General features: G+C 46.1%; 1 protein-coding gene across 1 annotated transcript; it reads left to right on the top strand.

The window, feature by feature from the left end:
• The first annotated feature begins 520 nt into the window (after positions 1–520).
• Positions 521–14,663, top strand: LOC146180567 (uncharacterized). Its single transcript, XM_084577776.1, has 2 exons — positions 521–2,139; positions 14,564–14,663. Exons 1-2 carry the CDS (start codon positions 521–523, stop codon positions 14,661–14,663), a joined length of 1,719 nt encoding a protein of 572 aa, XP_084433902.1.
• Positions 14,664–15,098: the final 435 nt, after the last annotated feature.

Genomic DNA, 15,098 nt, shown 5'->3' with positions numbered 1-15,098 from the left:
CAATATGCCCGTTTCCTAGTTTCTTCTGAACTTTTTCTACACTCGTCTTATCTTGTTTTAAACGTCTGTGTTCAATTTGCATGTATCTTGATAGTGAGAATTTTGACTGATGTATTTGTAATTGCTAGTTTTTTTTTTGTACGCTACCTTAACTGTGTTGTTTTAAATGCCTGTAAATGCTTGCGTCGTATCATCCTGTGTATAATACTAAGAATATATAGTTGTTTTTCCATCATTGACTTCGTGGCTCTGTTCTCATTCACAACGCTGAACGTAACCGGCTAACGCTGGGCGTCAAAGTTCCAACTACCTTTGCCTCGGTTCGAGAAGGCGTTTCGCACCCCTTCCGGAGCCGTGACAAATTCTGGCGTCCGCGACAGGTACTTTGACGTAACAAGTAAGCGTTGTGGAAGGAGACCGAGCCTCGAACCATGAAGTGATCTCGAAGGGTGACATTTGAGAAGTGTGCATTGCTGATAGATAGTTTTCGGTTTTTTGGTAGTTTTTATGCACTTGTGACATGGATCTAGAGAAATTAGTATCCATAGGTGGACAGTTAGGTCTCTCAGGAGTCGAACTGAGAAAATGGATAGAGGATGAGCAAGCTAGGCAGAGGGAGGAAAGGTCTCTCGCTAGACAAACCGCGGAACAGGAACGCGCGGCAGCAAAAGAGGCTGGTGAACTCGAAGCCAGGCTTCTTCAGCTAAGATTAGAGCTTCGCCAGGCGGGAGATGATTCCGTAGTAAGGGCTGATGGTCGCGACGTAGTAGCGGAACCCAGTTTCCGCCTTAACACCAGCAGGTTGCTTGTTTCATTTGACGAGAAGAAGGACGATCTAGATGCTTACATCAGGCGGTTTGAGGGCATAGCCCGTAGCCAGAAGTGGCCTGAAGATCAATGGGCGACGGCATTAAGCACATGCCTAAGCGGTGAGGCGTTGAACGTTTTCGGGCGACTCACGCCGGCAGACGCCTCCGATTACAAGAAGGTGAAGGCGGCGCTCTTGAAGCGTTTCAGGTTTACAGTCGAGGGTTTCCGTGAGAAATTCCGGGGTGGCAAACCAGCCGACGGCGAGACAGCCGCACAATATGCAGCGCGTCTAAGCCATTACTTAGACCGCTGGGTGGAGCTGTCCGAAATCCCCCTAGAGTACAAGTCGCTGCGTGAGCTGTTTATTAAGGAGCAATTTCTGAGCAGTTGTCACGCCAGCATGTCGTTGTACTTAAAAGAACGGAAGGCAGAAAAATTGCAAGACATGATCAACCTCGCTGATCAATTCTTGGACGCGCAAGGCGGTGTCAACTTAGCGAGGGGAAGGAAAGAAAGCCGGGAGGAAGCGAGCAAAGCAGGAGGCGCCGAAAGGAAGGCCGTCGAGAGGGGAGCGTTGAGATGTTATCTCTGCGGCCGGGCGGGACACAATGCCGCGCACTGCCGGAGCAGCGACACTGCCAACCATATCCTCCACTGCTTCAAATGTGGCCGAAGAGGGCACAAAGCAAATGTGTGTCGGCAAGGGGCGCCTGACAAAACCCAGGCAGCCTGTGTGTATTCCCCTCCGAGGGAAACAGAAGAAAACATTTGCGACGGCTACGTTGAGCTCAAGAATGGTAGCCGTATTCAAGTTGTCAGCGCGGTGCGAACGGTGGGACAGAAATCTTTGGTGGAAGGGTTACCCATAGTTGCGGGAAGTTTGGACGGGAAAACAATCACTGTGTTGCGTGACACCGGTTGCAACACCGTGATTATCCGGAGAGATTTGGTAGCTGAGGACCAGCTAACGGGGACGAGTAATCCCGTATACCTGGTGGACGGCACAGTGAAAAGGCTCCCAGGAGCGCAGGTGCAGGTCCAGACCCCGTATTACAGCGGAAATCTCGTAGCACTGTGCATGAAGGATCCAATATACGACCTGATCCTGGGTAATATAGAAGGTGCCAGGGCTCCTGATTATCCCGTTGAGAGAGTCGAAGGGACCACTTTGGAAACGGATCTGGTAGCCGAAGCCACCGCTGCCGTAGTGACTCGCGCTCAAACCGCAATGGGGCCTCAGAAGTTTCAGAATATTTGCACTCCGGACGCTGAAAGACAATTAGGGGACGGAGAAAGCTATGCGGCCGATCAAGAAAAAGATCCATCATTGCAATCGTGTTTCACCCAAATCGGAAAGAAATTAAGATGTCGGGATGGTGAAAGCAGCATTTTGTTCAAGAAGGAAGGCGGTCTTTTGTACCGATGCTACACGCAGAAGGACGGACGGCAGGTGCGACAGCTAGTCGCTCCCGAACGACACCGAGAAACGGTGATCAAGACGGCGCATGACGGCGTAATGGCAGGACACCTGAGGGCAAAGAAAACAAAAGAGCGGATTTTAAAAGAGTTTTTCTGGCCTGGCATCACGGCGGATGTTAAGAGATTTGTGGCATCATGCGATATCTGTCAGCGTACCACGCCGAAGGGGAGAGTGCCACGCGTGCCCCTTGGGAAGACACCAGTTGTTGACACCCCCTTCAATCGGATTGCCATTGACATCATCGGTCCAGTCTAGCAGCCGAGTTCTTCGCGTGTAACACATTATGGGTGTCAGAACGTCGGGGCGGACTACCTTAGCCGACTGTAGGGTTCATATGATTTTGAATGCATTATGGATTAATGGTTATGTTCCTCTATGTTACCTGAACTTCATTCTTGTTATGTGTTACTTATTGTATAGTGCATGTCCATGAGTTGTATCGGCCTGCGTGCCACGTTTTGTTTCTTTTTAGAATATTATTCTATAATATTCTGAAAGTGGGGGGCCGTGTCACAAAAGTGGCCGCATTTATATTTCATAATATGGCAATTAACCATATGTAGTATATTCTAGAAGAGTTTATTGATATATGTCAGTGTATTCTGTTTGCCTCTGCCTTGTCGGTAGTAATGTCAAGAGCACGCGTACGTGCACGTTCTCGTCGCGGGGTAGTTTCCGCGCAGTTAGAGAAACCCCCTCGCAGTGCGCGAGCGGGGACGTCCTCCCAGCTTGTTTTACAATGTCACCCCTAGCAGGGCCGAAGTTGCTGGCGGACGTGCATCCTTTTTTGGTTGTTTTGTTTGTGACTTACGTTTTTTCATCCGCAACATGGCGGCCATGCAGTGTGGAAGTTGCGGGGCCTACGTGCCCCTTCCTGCGTGTGCACTTGTGCGTGTTTGTTCTACGGACCCTGACTTGGGGAGGGAACTGTTGTGTGGGCGTGTCTTACGCATTGTCAACCGAAGGCTAGAAAAGAAGCCGACTCGGACCCAACGGCAGTGCGCCTCTCGCCTCCAAGCACTCCGGGCTCCCCGAACCGCCGCCGCATCGCACCACGAAGACTTCGCCCCAGGGCTCCGGAAGGACCATCGCCTTCGAGAGCTCCCCATCTGCGTCGTCTTTGTGAGTGGAGTGCCGCCGCGCTCGTCGGACAATATGCCCGTTTCCTAGTTTCTTCTGAACTTTTTCTACACTCGTCTTATCTTGTTTTAAACGTCTGTGTTCAATTTGCATGTATCTTGATAGTGAGAATTTTGACTGATGTATTTGTAATTGCTAGTTTTTTTTTTGTACGCTACCTTAACTGTGTTGTTTTAAATGCCTGTAAATGCTTGCGTCGTATCATCCTGTGTATAATACTAAGAATATATAGTTGTTTTTCCATCATTGACTTCGTGGCTCTGTTCTCATTCACAAAGCTGAACGTAACCGGCTAACGCTGGGCGTCAAAGTTCCAACTACCTTTGCCTCGGTTCGAGAAGGCGTCTCGCACCCCTTCCGGAGCCGTGACATAAATATTGTGTACTACTTTTGCTGCCAAAGTAAACGGCTGGGTGCCTGTGGCCTTGTCAAGCTGCCCAAGAGGCAGCTTTTACTGTAGGCATCCTGCCACCATGTACTTTGTGGTGGTGAAATAAAGTTATTATTATTATTATAAAAGAATGTTATGGTACTACAACTTCCATATATACGTAAGTGGTCGATCTATTTTTTTTTTTTTTTTGTAACAGAGACGTAACACTGAAGAAACATTAGATTGCTTGTGATTTTGTCATACGATTCGATTTCAAATCGCTGAAAACTGTCTTCACCAAGAAATTATTACTTGCTTGTCATAGAGGAAACACTGTTTGACGGTCACAAATATGTGCGGCGTTTCACTGTAGACCTTCGGGTGTTCGCATCCAGCAGCGCCAAGGACGCAGAAGCATTACAGCGGGAATTAGGCCAAAAGTCACCATATCAAAACAAATTATAAAAATAAAATTTAAAGAGTTGAAACTGACCAATTATGCTGCCGTTATTAAGTCAGCCTGCTATAAATCAGTAGCCTCGCCGGCAAATGTTCATTTCAATTTTTTTTTTGTACTTTACGAGTAAGCCTCATCATATTCAATGTTATTTAAAATTTCTGCCATCATTCTGGCGTGTCACTTGCACAGAACCTGTGCCTTGACGTTTCATAGTTAGTGTTCTCAAGGAAAAAATCTTTTCTAATTTTTTTTTTTGAGGTCGCGCAATCGACCTCAAACTCACACTTTGAGTTTGAGGTGAGGTTGAGTGAGGTCGGTGGTGACATCAGAAAAATTGAGGTGATGTCACCTGGTCAAGCCTCAACCTCAAAGCATGAGGTTGAGGTTGAGTGAGGTCAAGAAATTTTTATTGAGGTTGAGGTGAGGTTGCACTTTTTGAGGTCAAATGCCCATCTCTGGTCAGCAGAAAAGAAAGTTTACACCCGAGAGAGAGAGAGAGAGAGAGAGCGAAACGTGGAACAACGGAACTTGTGGCTCGGAGTCAAACGAGTTATTTATACCTATCGACTATCGCTGAACCTTCGGGTGAAATTACTTGTGCGCCCTGATGCATAACTGCATGTTTAAATTTCGCTAGTAACCGAAAACTGAAGACAGATATAATATGTGGTGTTCATCCTTGAACACGTTATAGTGCGATCTCCCTGATAGAAACTGCTCCCCGACACATACAAACACACGCACACGCACACGCACATACATACACACACACACCACACACACGCACACATCATACACACACAGACCACACACACACGCACACCACACACACCACGCACACACACAAACATACCACACACACACGCACACACGCACACACCACACACACGCGCACACACACCACATACACACACACACACACCACACGCACATACACACGCACGCACACACACGCATGCAAGCACAGAATGTTCAGGTGATGACATCTTTGCCACGGAAGAAAAAGATAGAGGGAACAGGATATCAGCATGTGGAACTCAGTTCTGCACTGCGCACATGTCGACTTTTCACGGGATGAAGGATACTATTCTAAGCCGAAGTCCGATCCTCAAGTTGCGTGACACAAGCCATGAAAATTGTGGAAGCCATTGCGCATCGGACTTCCCCGGCTGCTGTGCGTTGAGCTGGCGCAACGGTCAGATAAAGTTCATGCCCTCAATGGAAATTTTTAACTCGAGATAAATGAGCGCTCGTTTCTTCTGTTGCCTTAATAACCGCGAAATGGTCTGTTTTTGGAGGCAAAGTGCGTCATGCGTGCTGTCTCTGCGGGTCATTCTTTCTTGTATTCAGAAGTGACCACACTTATATAAGTCGGAACCTTTTCATTCATCATTAAATTGGAGTTAGAAACTGTCGCTAAGGGTGTCTCTTTTCTGCGTGTCGTACCTTGCCATTTGCGCTTAAGACGATACGGATAAACAACCATCTTGCATCGTATCCTAGTGAATCATATCGCTGATCATGCATTACGCACAGCAGCTGACCGGCCCATCAAGCTGCTGACGAATCTTTTATGTTTGCCCTGTTCGCATCCTAACAAGGCACAAATAAATCTTCAAACGTTTAATGCAACATTCCCCTTCAAATAAAGGAAGTCAGCAGTCACCGATGTTGATGGGAAAGTAAGAGAAGGACAATTTTACAACTGGAAATGGTTGCCACATCTTTGAAAGATAATTGATTAAGACGTAGACGAAAAAACAATCACATGCCCCCGGTGGGAACCGACCACTCGACTTCCGAATTTTTCTTCTGTCCTATACTTTTTTGAGCTGTAGCGGAGCATGTTTGTTTTAATTTCGCATGTATTTACGTTGTGTGTAACCTTGAGAGTGTTCACCAGTGCTATCTCCATTTATAGCGGCGGACGTAACACATTTGTGTTACTGGAAATGTGTTCTCGATCGCGATCGAACGTTCTGGGCTGGAGGCACGCTGAAAACCCCTTTAGGAAAAAAAAAAAAAAAGCGTTCTTTATGGCAGTATTATATTGACAGACATTGCATTTCTTCTTCGCGCAAAAATACCGAGGGTCCGTATAGCTGGCAGTCAAGAAAGAAAGGAAACGTGGGCAAACCTTCGTCCCTGTTTCATTATTGCGCCTTCTTTTTTTGACGTCACCCCGCAGGGGGCATCTGCTAAAGCAGATGTTTGCGTGTACTGTGCGACACCACGGACCCCGAGCACCCACGCTTAGCCGTGCGTGGCATCGCCGTGTCTGGGGAAAAGGGGATCCTGGTGGTTGAGCCGATGCCGAGTGTTTGGACCTTTAAGGCCCCTCGGCGGAGGCAACACACCACTTTGGCCCACGCTTCCCACAGACGGCACCTTCGGGCTGACCCACCCGGGGGAAATCGGCAGTCGCCTTTTCCTATCCTCCCCTTCATCTTTCACGTTCCTATCTTCTACCCTACAACTCTCCTGTCCTCTACTCTCTTCCGGTTTTTCCTTACTTCCAGGTGGCGAGGGTTAACCTTGTGTGGCTGACTACCCTGAGTTACGCCATATTAGGTTATAGTTACGGTGTACAGCTGACGTGGACAGGACTTGCCTGCCAATTCCTGCCCCGTCCCCTCGTTGGGCTCCATGGTGGGTGGCTGGCGCCGCGGCCGAACATCATACATTATTTATGGCTTCTTCCTCCAAACAAACTGATCGCCTTTCCAAGAAAAGGCGGACCGATGTATCAGCCCAGTTCTTTTCAGCAAAGCATGACACTTTCCCTAAATATCATGTGATCCACAGTGAAAGCCCTGCCAAACAAGCTCGGCTAATATCCCCCTTTGCAGTATCTAGGTCTCTCACAACCATACTAGGCCCAGGATACAAAGTTAGTAAACTGGCTAGCGGGGATCTCCTGCTTGAGCTGCAAAGCAAACTCCAGTACAGCAACCTTCAGCAACTTACAACATTTGGGGATATCCCAATAACGGTCAGTGCTCACAGATCCTTGAACACAGTCCAAGGCGTGATATCAGAGAATGACTTCCTGTCACTCACCGAAGAAGAACTTCTTGAAGGTCTTTCTGAGCAAAATGTGATCGGTGTACACAGGATCAAAATCCGGAAGAACAACCAAGAAATACCAACAAAGCACATAGTTCTGACTTTCAACTCCAGCAAACTCCCTGAATCCATTGAAGTCGGTTACATCAAAGTAGACATCCGGCCCTACATTCCAAACCCTAGACGTTGTTTCAACTGCCAAAGATTCGGTCATGGCTCCCAGAGCTGCCGTGGCCGACAAACATGTGCAAAATGTGCCTCAAATGAACACAAATCTGACGAGTGTGAAGCTGCGCCACACTGCGCAAACTGTGCAGGTGAACACGCCGCGTACTCACGGTCATGTCCTTCTTGGAAGAAGGAGAAGGACATCATTACCATAAAAGTCAAGGAAAACATAACGTTTAAAGAGGCACGACAGCGATATCTTGTTAAACAGGGCACTTTTTTGTTCACAGCCAAACCGAACTATTCCAATGTGGTGGAGCATGGGGGCAGCACACCACAACAGGATTTGGTCTCCGCCGAGGGTAAGCCTCAGGCAGGGCCATCCTTGCCCCAGGCAGAAGCAGCGAAAGCTGCCCTGCCATCGCAGAAACAGGGCACACTGGCCCCAGAGCCAACAGCCCAAAAGGCTTCTCCCCCAGAAGGGAAGCCTGCAACCAACACTCCTAACTCTCCCCAAACGTCCAAAGCCCCTGAGGCAATGGACACAACCCCTTCCTCGTCCACGCTGCAGCGGCGGCATAACTCTCTAGAAAGAAAACGGAGAGAAAAACCTCGTATAACAGGACCAGAAAAACCTGAAACCTAAATTCAGGTACATTCAAAAAAAAAAAAAAAAAATGGCGTTCCTCATACACTGGAACTGCCGAGGTCTCATAAACAACTACAACGATATAAAAGACATTTTACATTCATTTTCTCCTGTAGCCCTTTGCCTACAGGAAACTAACTTAGGACCACACCAAAACATTTTAAAAGGACACAACGTTTTTCGCTGCGACCGAAAAGAAGCAAATAGGTTATCTGGAGGTGTCGCTATTGTAGTGCAGAATGGAGTAGCAACACGTGAAATTAGCCTCAAAACCAAGTTCGAAGCTGTTGCTGTCTCTATCATTCATTATAAAACAATAACTATATGCTCACTGTATCTCCAACCGCACCTAACTGTAACCCTTCATGATCTGGAAGAGCTTTTAGAACAACTGCCAGAACCATATCTGGTTGTTGGAGATTTTAATGCGCACTCCACTTTTTGGAGAAGCGATCAGACAGACACTAGAGGTCGTATATTAGAGGATTTTATATTATACAATGATGTCTGCCTGCTAAATACAGGAAAGCATACATACTGCTCCCCAAGCACGGGGAAAATGAGCATTTTAGATTTATCATTTAGCTCCCCATCAATTTTTACTGATTTTAAATGGGACGTCTTTGACAATCCTCTAGGAAGTGATCATTTGCCTGTCATTATCAGCCTAACACCCTCACCCTCCATCACTCTAAACAAACCCAAGCGGTGGAAGCTGCACCTTGCGAACTGGGCTCTATTCCAGTCTGAAGCCAGCCTGGAAAAGGTCTTTTCCGAAAAACTCAGTGTTGACGAGATAAATGAAAAATTTACGGCCTGCATCATTGACGCAGCACTTGTAGCTATACCACAGTCTTCAGGAGTGGTACTGAAAAATCGCAAAGTCTGGTATTCTCAGGAGTGCAGAGATGCAAAGAAGAAACAAAACAAAGCTTGGGGAACCTTTCGCAGGTACCCTACAAACGAAAACCTCGTAAAATTCAAACAGGCGAAAGCTAGGGCACGGTACATCCGCCGAAACGCTGAGAAGGCTTCTTGGCAAAAATACATATCATCAATAAATAGCTCAATCACATCAAAAAAAATGTGGGAGCTTGTTCACAAACTGGATGGCAACTTCTCCCCGTACACAGTCCCCTTTCTAACATCTCCTGGCACCCAAACAAACTTACAGGAACAGGCAGATATTCTAGGCGATCATTTTTCTGCAATTTCAAGCTCACTACACTACCCAAAATCTTTTATAACATACAAAAACAAGGCCGAAAAACAAAAACTGCCAACAAGTGGAAGTACGAATGAAACATATAACAAGTTAATAACACTACAAGAAATAAACACTGTTCTATCTGCCGGCAAGAAGACTGCACCTGGCCCAGATCAAATTCACTATCAGATGCTAGCACATCTTTCTACACCTGCATTAGAAGCACTTCTGAAATTTTTCAACAAAGTATGGGTATCCGGGAGTATTCCTGAGGCCTGGAAAAAAGCTATTATTGTGCCTTTCCTGAAACCAGGAAAGCCACCAACGGCCCCCAGCAGTTATAGACCCATAGCTCTCACAAGTTGCCTAGCAAAGTCTTTTGAAAGTGTTCTTAATACCAGATTAGCCTTTGTCCTTCATTCCCAAGAACTTCTAGACATACACCAATGTGGGTTCAAAACAGCATGTTCTACCACGGACCATCTAGTCCGCCTTGAAAACACTGTTCGTGAAGCATTTATTCACAAACAGCACTGCCTTGCCGTCTTCTTTGATATGGAAAAGGCGTATGATACTACATGGAGGTTTGGCATCCTCCGTGACCTAGCATATTTAGGCATACGTGGTAGGATGTTAAACTGTCTAAAGGACTTCTTGTCAAATCGCTCATTCCGTGTGCGTTTGGGCTCAACTTTTTCAAAGAACTTTGTACAGGAGAATGGCGTACCACAGGGATGCGTCTTAAGCACAACTCTCTTTATAGTAAAAATGAATTCCATAAGCACAGTTATCCCGAAATCCGTAATGTATTCAGCTTATGTTGACGATCTACAGATTGCATACACATCCTCTAACGTATCTACATGTGAGAGACAGGTGCAGTTGACCATAAATAAACTAGCAGCATGGGCAGACACAAACGGATTTCAGTTTTCTCCTCAAAAAACAGTGGCTCTCCTATTCTCTCTCAAACGAGGCTTACAAACAGATCCTACACTACACCTGAACAAAACGAAATTACCGGTGAAAAACGAACACAAATTTCTAGGCGTAACTTTTGACAAAAAACTCACCTTTCTTCCTCATATAAATGTCCTGAAGAAAAAGGCTTCCAAATCTCTAAACATACTAAAAGTTCTTTCCCGTAAACACTGGGGCGCTGACAGGACATGCCTTAAACACATTTACAGATCTGTCGTACGCTCCACCTTAGACTATGGCTGCATAGTGTATGGGTCAGCTAGACCATCATATTTAAAAAAACTAGACCCGGTACATAACACAGGACTTCGACTCTCATGTGGAGCATACCGAACTTCTCCTATATCCAGTCTGCTTGTGGAAACAAATGAACCTCCTCTTGAAATCAGAAGAACTTCACTTACATGTGCCTATATATTTAAAATCAGATCTCTGCCAAAGCATATCTGCTATTCTCTAGTAACTAAATGCCCTTCTAGAACACTATTCACCAACAAACCCAATGCAGTGAGACCACTGCTCCTAAGATTTGAGCAAATGTGTCAAGAGGTTGAGCTACCGGATTGTTTACCTAGCATTGCCAAAAGACCTAACCCTCTGCCTCCTTGGTACCTGGTCCCTGAAGTTTGCGACCTCTCTCTTACACAGTTCCAAAAAACAATAACCCCACAAGAGCACTTCATACAAGAATTCCTTCAGCTGAAAGAAAAATACAGTAACTTCACAGACTTTTACACGGATGGCTCGAAAACAGATCATTATGTCGGAAGCGCAGTTGTTCAAGGCGAATGGGAGGAAATAATGAGACTTCCACAGTGCGCGTCCATCTTTACTGCTGAATGCTATGCTGTCTCTGTTGCCATAGAGAAAATAATGAAAGGAAACCTCAGGAGAAGTATTATTTACACAGATTCCCTAAGTGTAGTCACAGCCCTTCACACAAGAAATGCAGTTATACCAATACTTGGAAACATCATACACAGCATAGCAACACTTACAGATGAAGGACGAAGCATAAAAATTTGCTGGGTACCCAGTCATGTAGGAATCCGAGGTAATGAAAAAGCAGATATGTGCGCTGCCAAAGCTCGAGACAAGAAAATAAAACAAGTGCAGATACCATCTCAAGACTGCATGAAATTGGTACAGAGTAGACTGATACAAAAATGGCAGTCCACTTGGAACACTGAAACAAATAACAAGCTACACCTCATAAAGCCTGTAATAGAAGAGTGGAAATCGAGCACCCATCTTGAACGTTCCAAAGAAGTGGCTCTATGCCGTCTTCGCATAGGACACACACATTTAACACATAGTTTCATTTTAACTAAACAGGATAAGCCCCTGTGTGATTCATGCGGACACGAGCTAACAGTCATCCACATTTTAATCTCATGCAGACAACTTGAACAACTGAGGAAAAAACATTTTACACAGTTTTACAAACAACACATTCCTCTTCATCCAGCTTTGCTTTTAGGTGAAAATGCGCTTGTTGATTTGCCCTGTGTTTTCAGGTTTTTAATAGAAGCAAACGTCCTAAACAGAATGTAAGATTAAATTACATAAATACAACACCCTTAACCATGAAATTGGCGCATGATAGCCTAAGTTGCTTATGCGCCACTAAACCCAACACAACACACAACACTCTTTTTTGACGTCAAGATAGAAACGTGTCGTACGTGACATGAAAGCTGAGCGGTGGCTCGCTGAATGAATTTCAAGGCTCGCGACACTGCTGTCGCTTCTGCGTGGATGTGAAAGCAAGGGTGCAAACCGCGGTGACTCGTCCCCGAGTGCGTTTCAGTGGGTCCTTCATCCTTGTTTGCTTTCTGGGCCCGCCTGGCTGCCTTGTTTCGTATCTCGTTACGCTGTGCTCCCGTTTTACGATCGACGTCGTCGGCGCCGTTGTGTCGTGCCCTTTCCACTCCGCTATTCCACGGCGCTGACACCGCGCTACTGCAAACTGCTACTACAGTGCTACGACGATACATCTCGGTTTTTGTTCCGTCTCTTGAGGGTTGCCGAGTTCCATTCCTCAGAGACTTCGCCTGCCTTTTATTTATTTGTTGCGCATGCTTGCCATCTGCTGCGAGGTTCGAGGGTAGAAAAACGGGAGGTGAGGAGTGGAATCGTCGTGGGGTGTAACGACGCGAATTTGGGAAAATTGGGAGGGTCGTGCCGACCCTCGTTTGTCTTCCTTTGCCGCCGAGTTAGGGTACTCCGTCCACGTTTCCGAGATGGGTTTCTAGGCGTAAACGCTCGGGACGTTTCTTGATCTTCGTCTTGGAAGCGCGATGTTCATAATTTACACATCATTGTAAAGACCGTACAGCAAGATAGAGAAATATGTCTTGTACGATGGCGAACGTCGGGACCTAGGAAAAAAGAGTCTATATATAATGGCAGATCGTGTGCGGACGAAATACTGCAAAACTGCGTCCCATCTGAAGAGCTCAGAGATATGACGCCATTCCCGACACCGCTGATCCAAAGATTGCTCAATTTGTCCACATTCAAGAGCTCCATTACCTTTCCTTTCGCTTCATCGTTGAGTGTACTTATATTTGAGTTAAAGATCTCCTCAGTGTATCCTGACGCAAACCTTGATCATTCTTTGTTCCCATGCTACCCGCCCTACAGTGCATAAGGGTTTGGCAGTCTGGACGTTAGACCATTAAGGTTTCGTACACTAAGCGTGATCCATTCTCATTTGTCTAAAGCGATCAAGTGTGCTTTGGATCTGTGATGTCATTGAGGTTTCACTCAAGCATATGCAGATAAGTGCACTCCAATTATATGCTAATGCAAGACCAACTACGAAAGTTAACGCTACCTGTCCTATGTGTTTTTCCTGGCAACAAGTAGGTATCCAGTTGCACGTATTTCGTTCCTCGAATTAGACGAAGAAAAGCGAGGAACACAAACATGAGGTTCATTTGTTTCCGTCTCATTCACACAATGGCAGTGATGCAGGCGGTGATGCAGGCATTGCGAAATCAGGGGGTAGACGAGCCGTACGTGAAAGTGCTGGAAGATATATATAGTGGCTGCACAGCAACCATAGTTCTGCATAAAGAAAGTAACAAAATTTCCATAAAGAAAGGTGTTAGGCAAGGAGACACAATCTCCCCAGTACTATTCACAGCTTGTTTAGAGGAAGTATTCAGAGACTTGGAATGGGAGCAGTTAGGGATAAGGGTAGATGGAGAATACCTCAGTAATCTGCGATTTGCTGATGACATTGCCTTGCTAAGCAACTCGGGGGATGAACTGCAAATAATGATTGATGACCTAGACTGAAAAAGTAGAAAGGTAGGCTTGAAAATCAATATGCAGAAGACTAAGGTAATGTTCAACAGCCTCGGGAAGGAACAGCAGTTTACATTAGGTAGCGAAATACTGGAAGTAGTAGGCGAATATGTCTACTTAGGACAGGTAATAACCGCAGATCCGGACCATGAAAAGGAAATAACAAGAAGAATAAGATTGGGATGGAGCGCATTTGGCAAGCACTCGCAGATTATGACTAGCAGCTTACCGGTATCGCTCAAGAGGAAAGTATACAACAGTTGCGTCTTGCCTGTACTCACCTATGGGGCTGAAAGGTGGAGGCTAACCAAGAGAGTTCTACTTAAGTTGAGGACAACCCAGAGGGCTATGGAACGAAAAATGGTAGGGGTAACATTAAGAGATAGAAAGCGTGCAGAGTGGGTCAGAGAAATAACTCAAGTTACCGACATTCTAGTGGAAATTAAGAAGAAGAAATGGACATGGGCAGGACATGTAGTGCGAAGAGAGGATAACCGATGGTCGCTGAGGGTAACAAACTGGATTCCAAGGGAAGGAAAGCGTAGCAGGGGGCGGCAGAAAGTTAGGTGGGCGGATGAGGTTAAGCAGTTCGCAGGGGTCAAGCGGATGCAGCTAGCACAGAACCGGGTTAAGTGGAGAAATATTGGAGAGGCCTTCGCCCTGCAGTGGGTATAATCAGGCCGATGATGATGATGATGATTCACACAATGACGTGCACTCATCAGTGAACAAACTCACCTAGGCCGAACTGTCAGCTGTGGTCCACTCCTGACCTTAGATTGGCAGTTCGTGCTGCAGCTACAATGTGTATGCCGTTTTAGCCGACTTTGGCGTGAGTCCGTAAAACTCTGACGTCCCTTATTGTTTGGCCTCATAATGCACCACTTGATGTGGATCTGTCCTGGCACGGCCAGCCTCAGCGCCCGCTACACCTGCTTCCACTACACCCAGACATACAAAGACTGGACGGCCCCCAATAACGACAAGTGCAAGCTTAGTGCCCAGTTCCTTTAGGCGTCAATCCTCTCCTAACCCATCCACTTCTCCCTCACGCCTCAGGTCGCTCTTGTGAAAAAAATATTTAGAAATTAATTAGTAATTAATTAAATCGATTTCTCTGTTTTGGGCTCCTTTTCGCCTTTTTACGCTCTGGCTGATGTTTATGACGTATTGCCGCATTTTGCACGCCATATTGCAAAGCAAGGACAATATTAGCAGCCGTTCGGATGCGCGAGACTTCGCCAAAGAAGACCACGAAGAGTGTAAAGGGAAACCTCTACACATACCGAGCATCTGCCGGCGTGTGAACTTTTGTTGTGCGCATGCGCACAAATACGAGAATATTTCTGGCAACGGAGATTAGAAAATAATCGGCATCCTCTTTATACATTTCTTTTCACAAATGGTGTTTTCTTTTTTTTTTTTTTTTAAGAGGGGCGTGGGTACCGT

This window comes from Amblyomma maculatum, chromosome 8, assembly GCF_055883805.1.
Source record: "Amblyomma maculatum isolate TAMU_Amacu chromosome 8, ASM5588380v1, whole genome shotgun sequence".
Taxonomy (NCBI): domain Eukaryota; kingdom Metazoa; phylum Arthropoda; class Arachnida; order Ixodida; family Ixodidae; genus Amblyomma; species Amblyomma maculatum.
The sequence above is the reverse complement of the archived record's forward strand: the minus strand, read 5'-3'. Positions and strand labels throughout refer to the sequence as shown.

Bases quoted from the DNA above. Each gene is read 5' to 3' on its own strand.
- LOC146180567 (XM_084577776.1), top strand. From the start codon at position 521: ATGGATCTAGAGAAATTAGTATCCATAGGTGGACAGTTAGGTCTCTCA. The intron at 2,140-14,563 runs GCAATCGTGTTT...TGGCACGGCCAG, and splicing joins CAAGAAAAAGATCCATCATT to CCTCAGCGCCCGCTACACCT.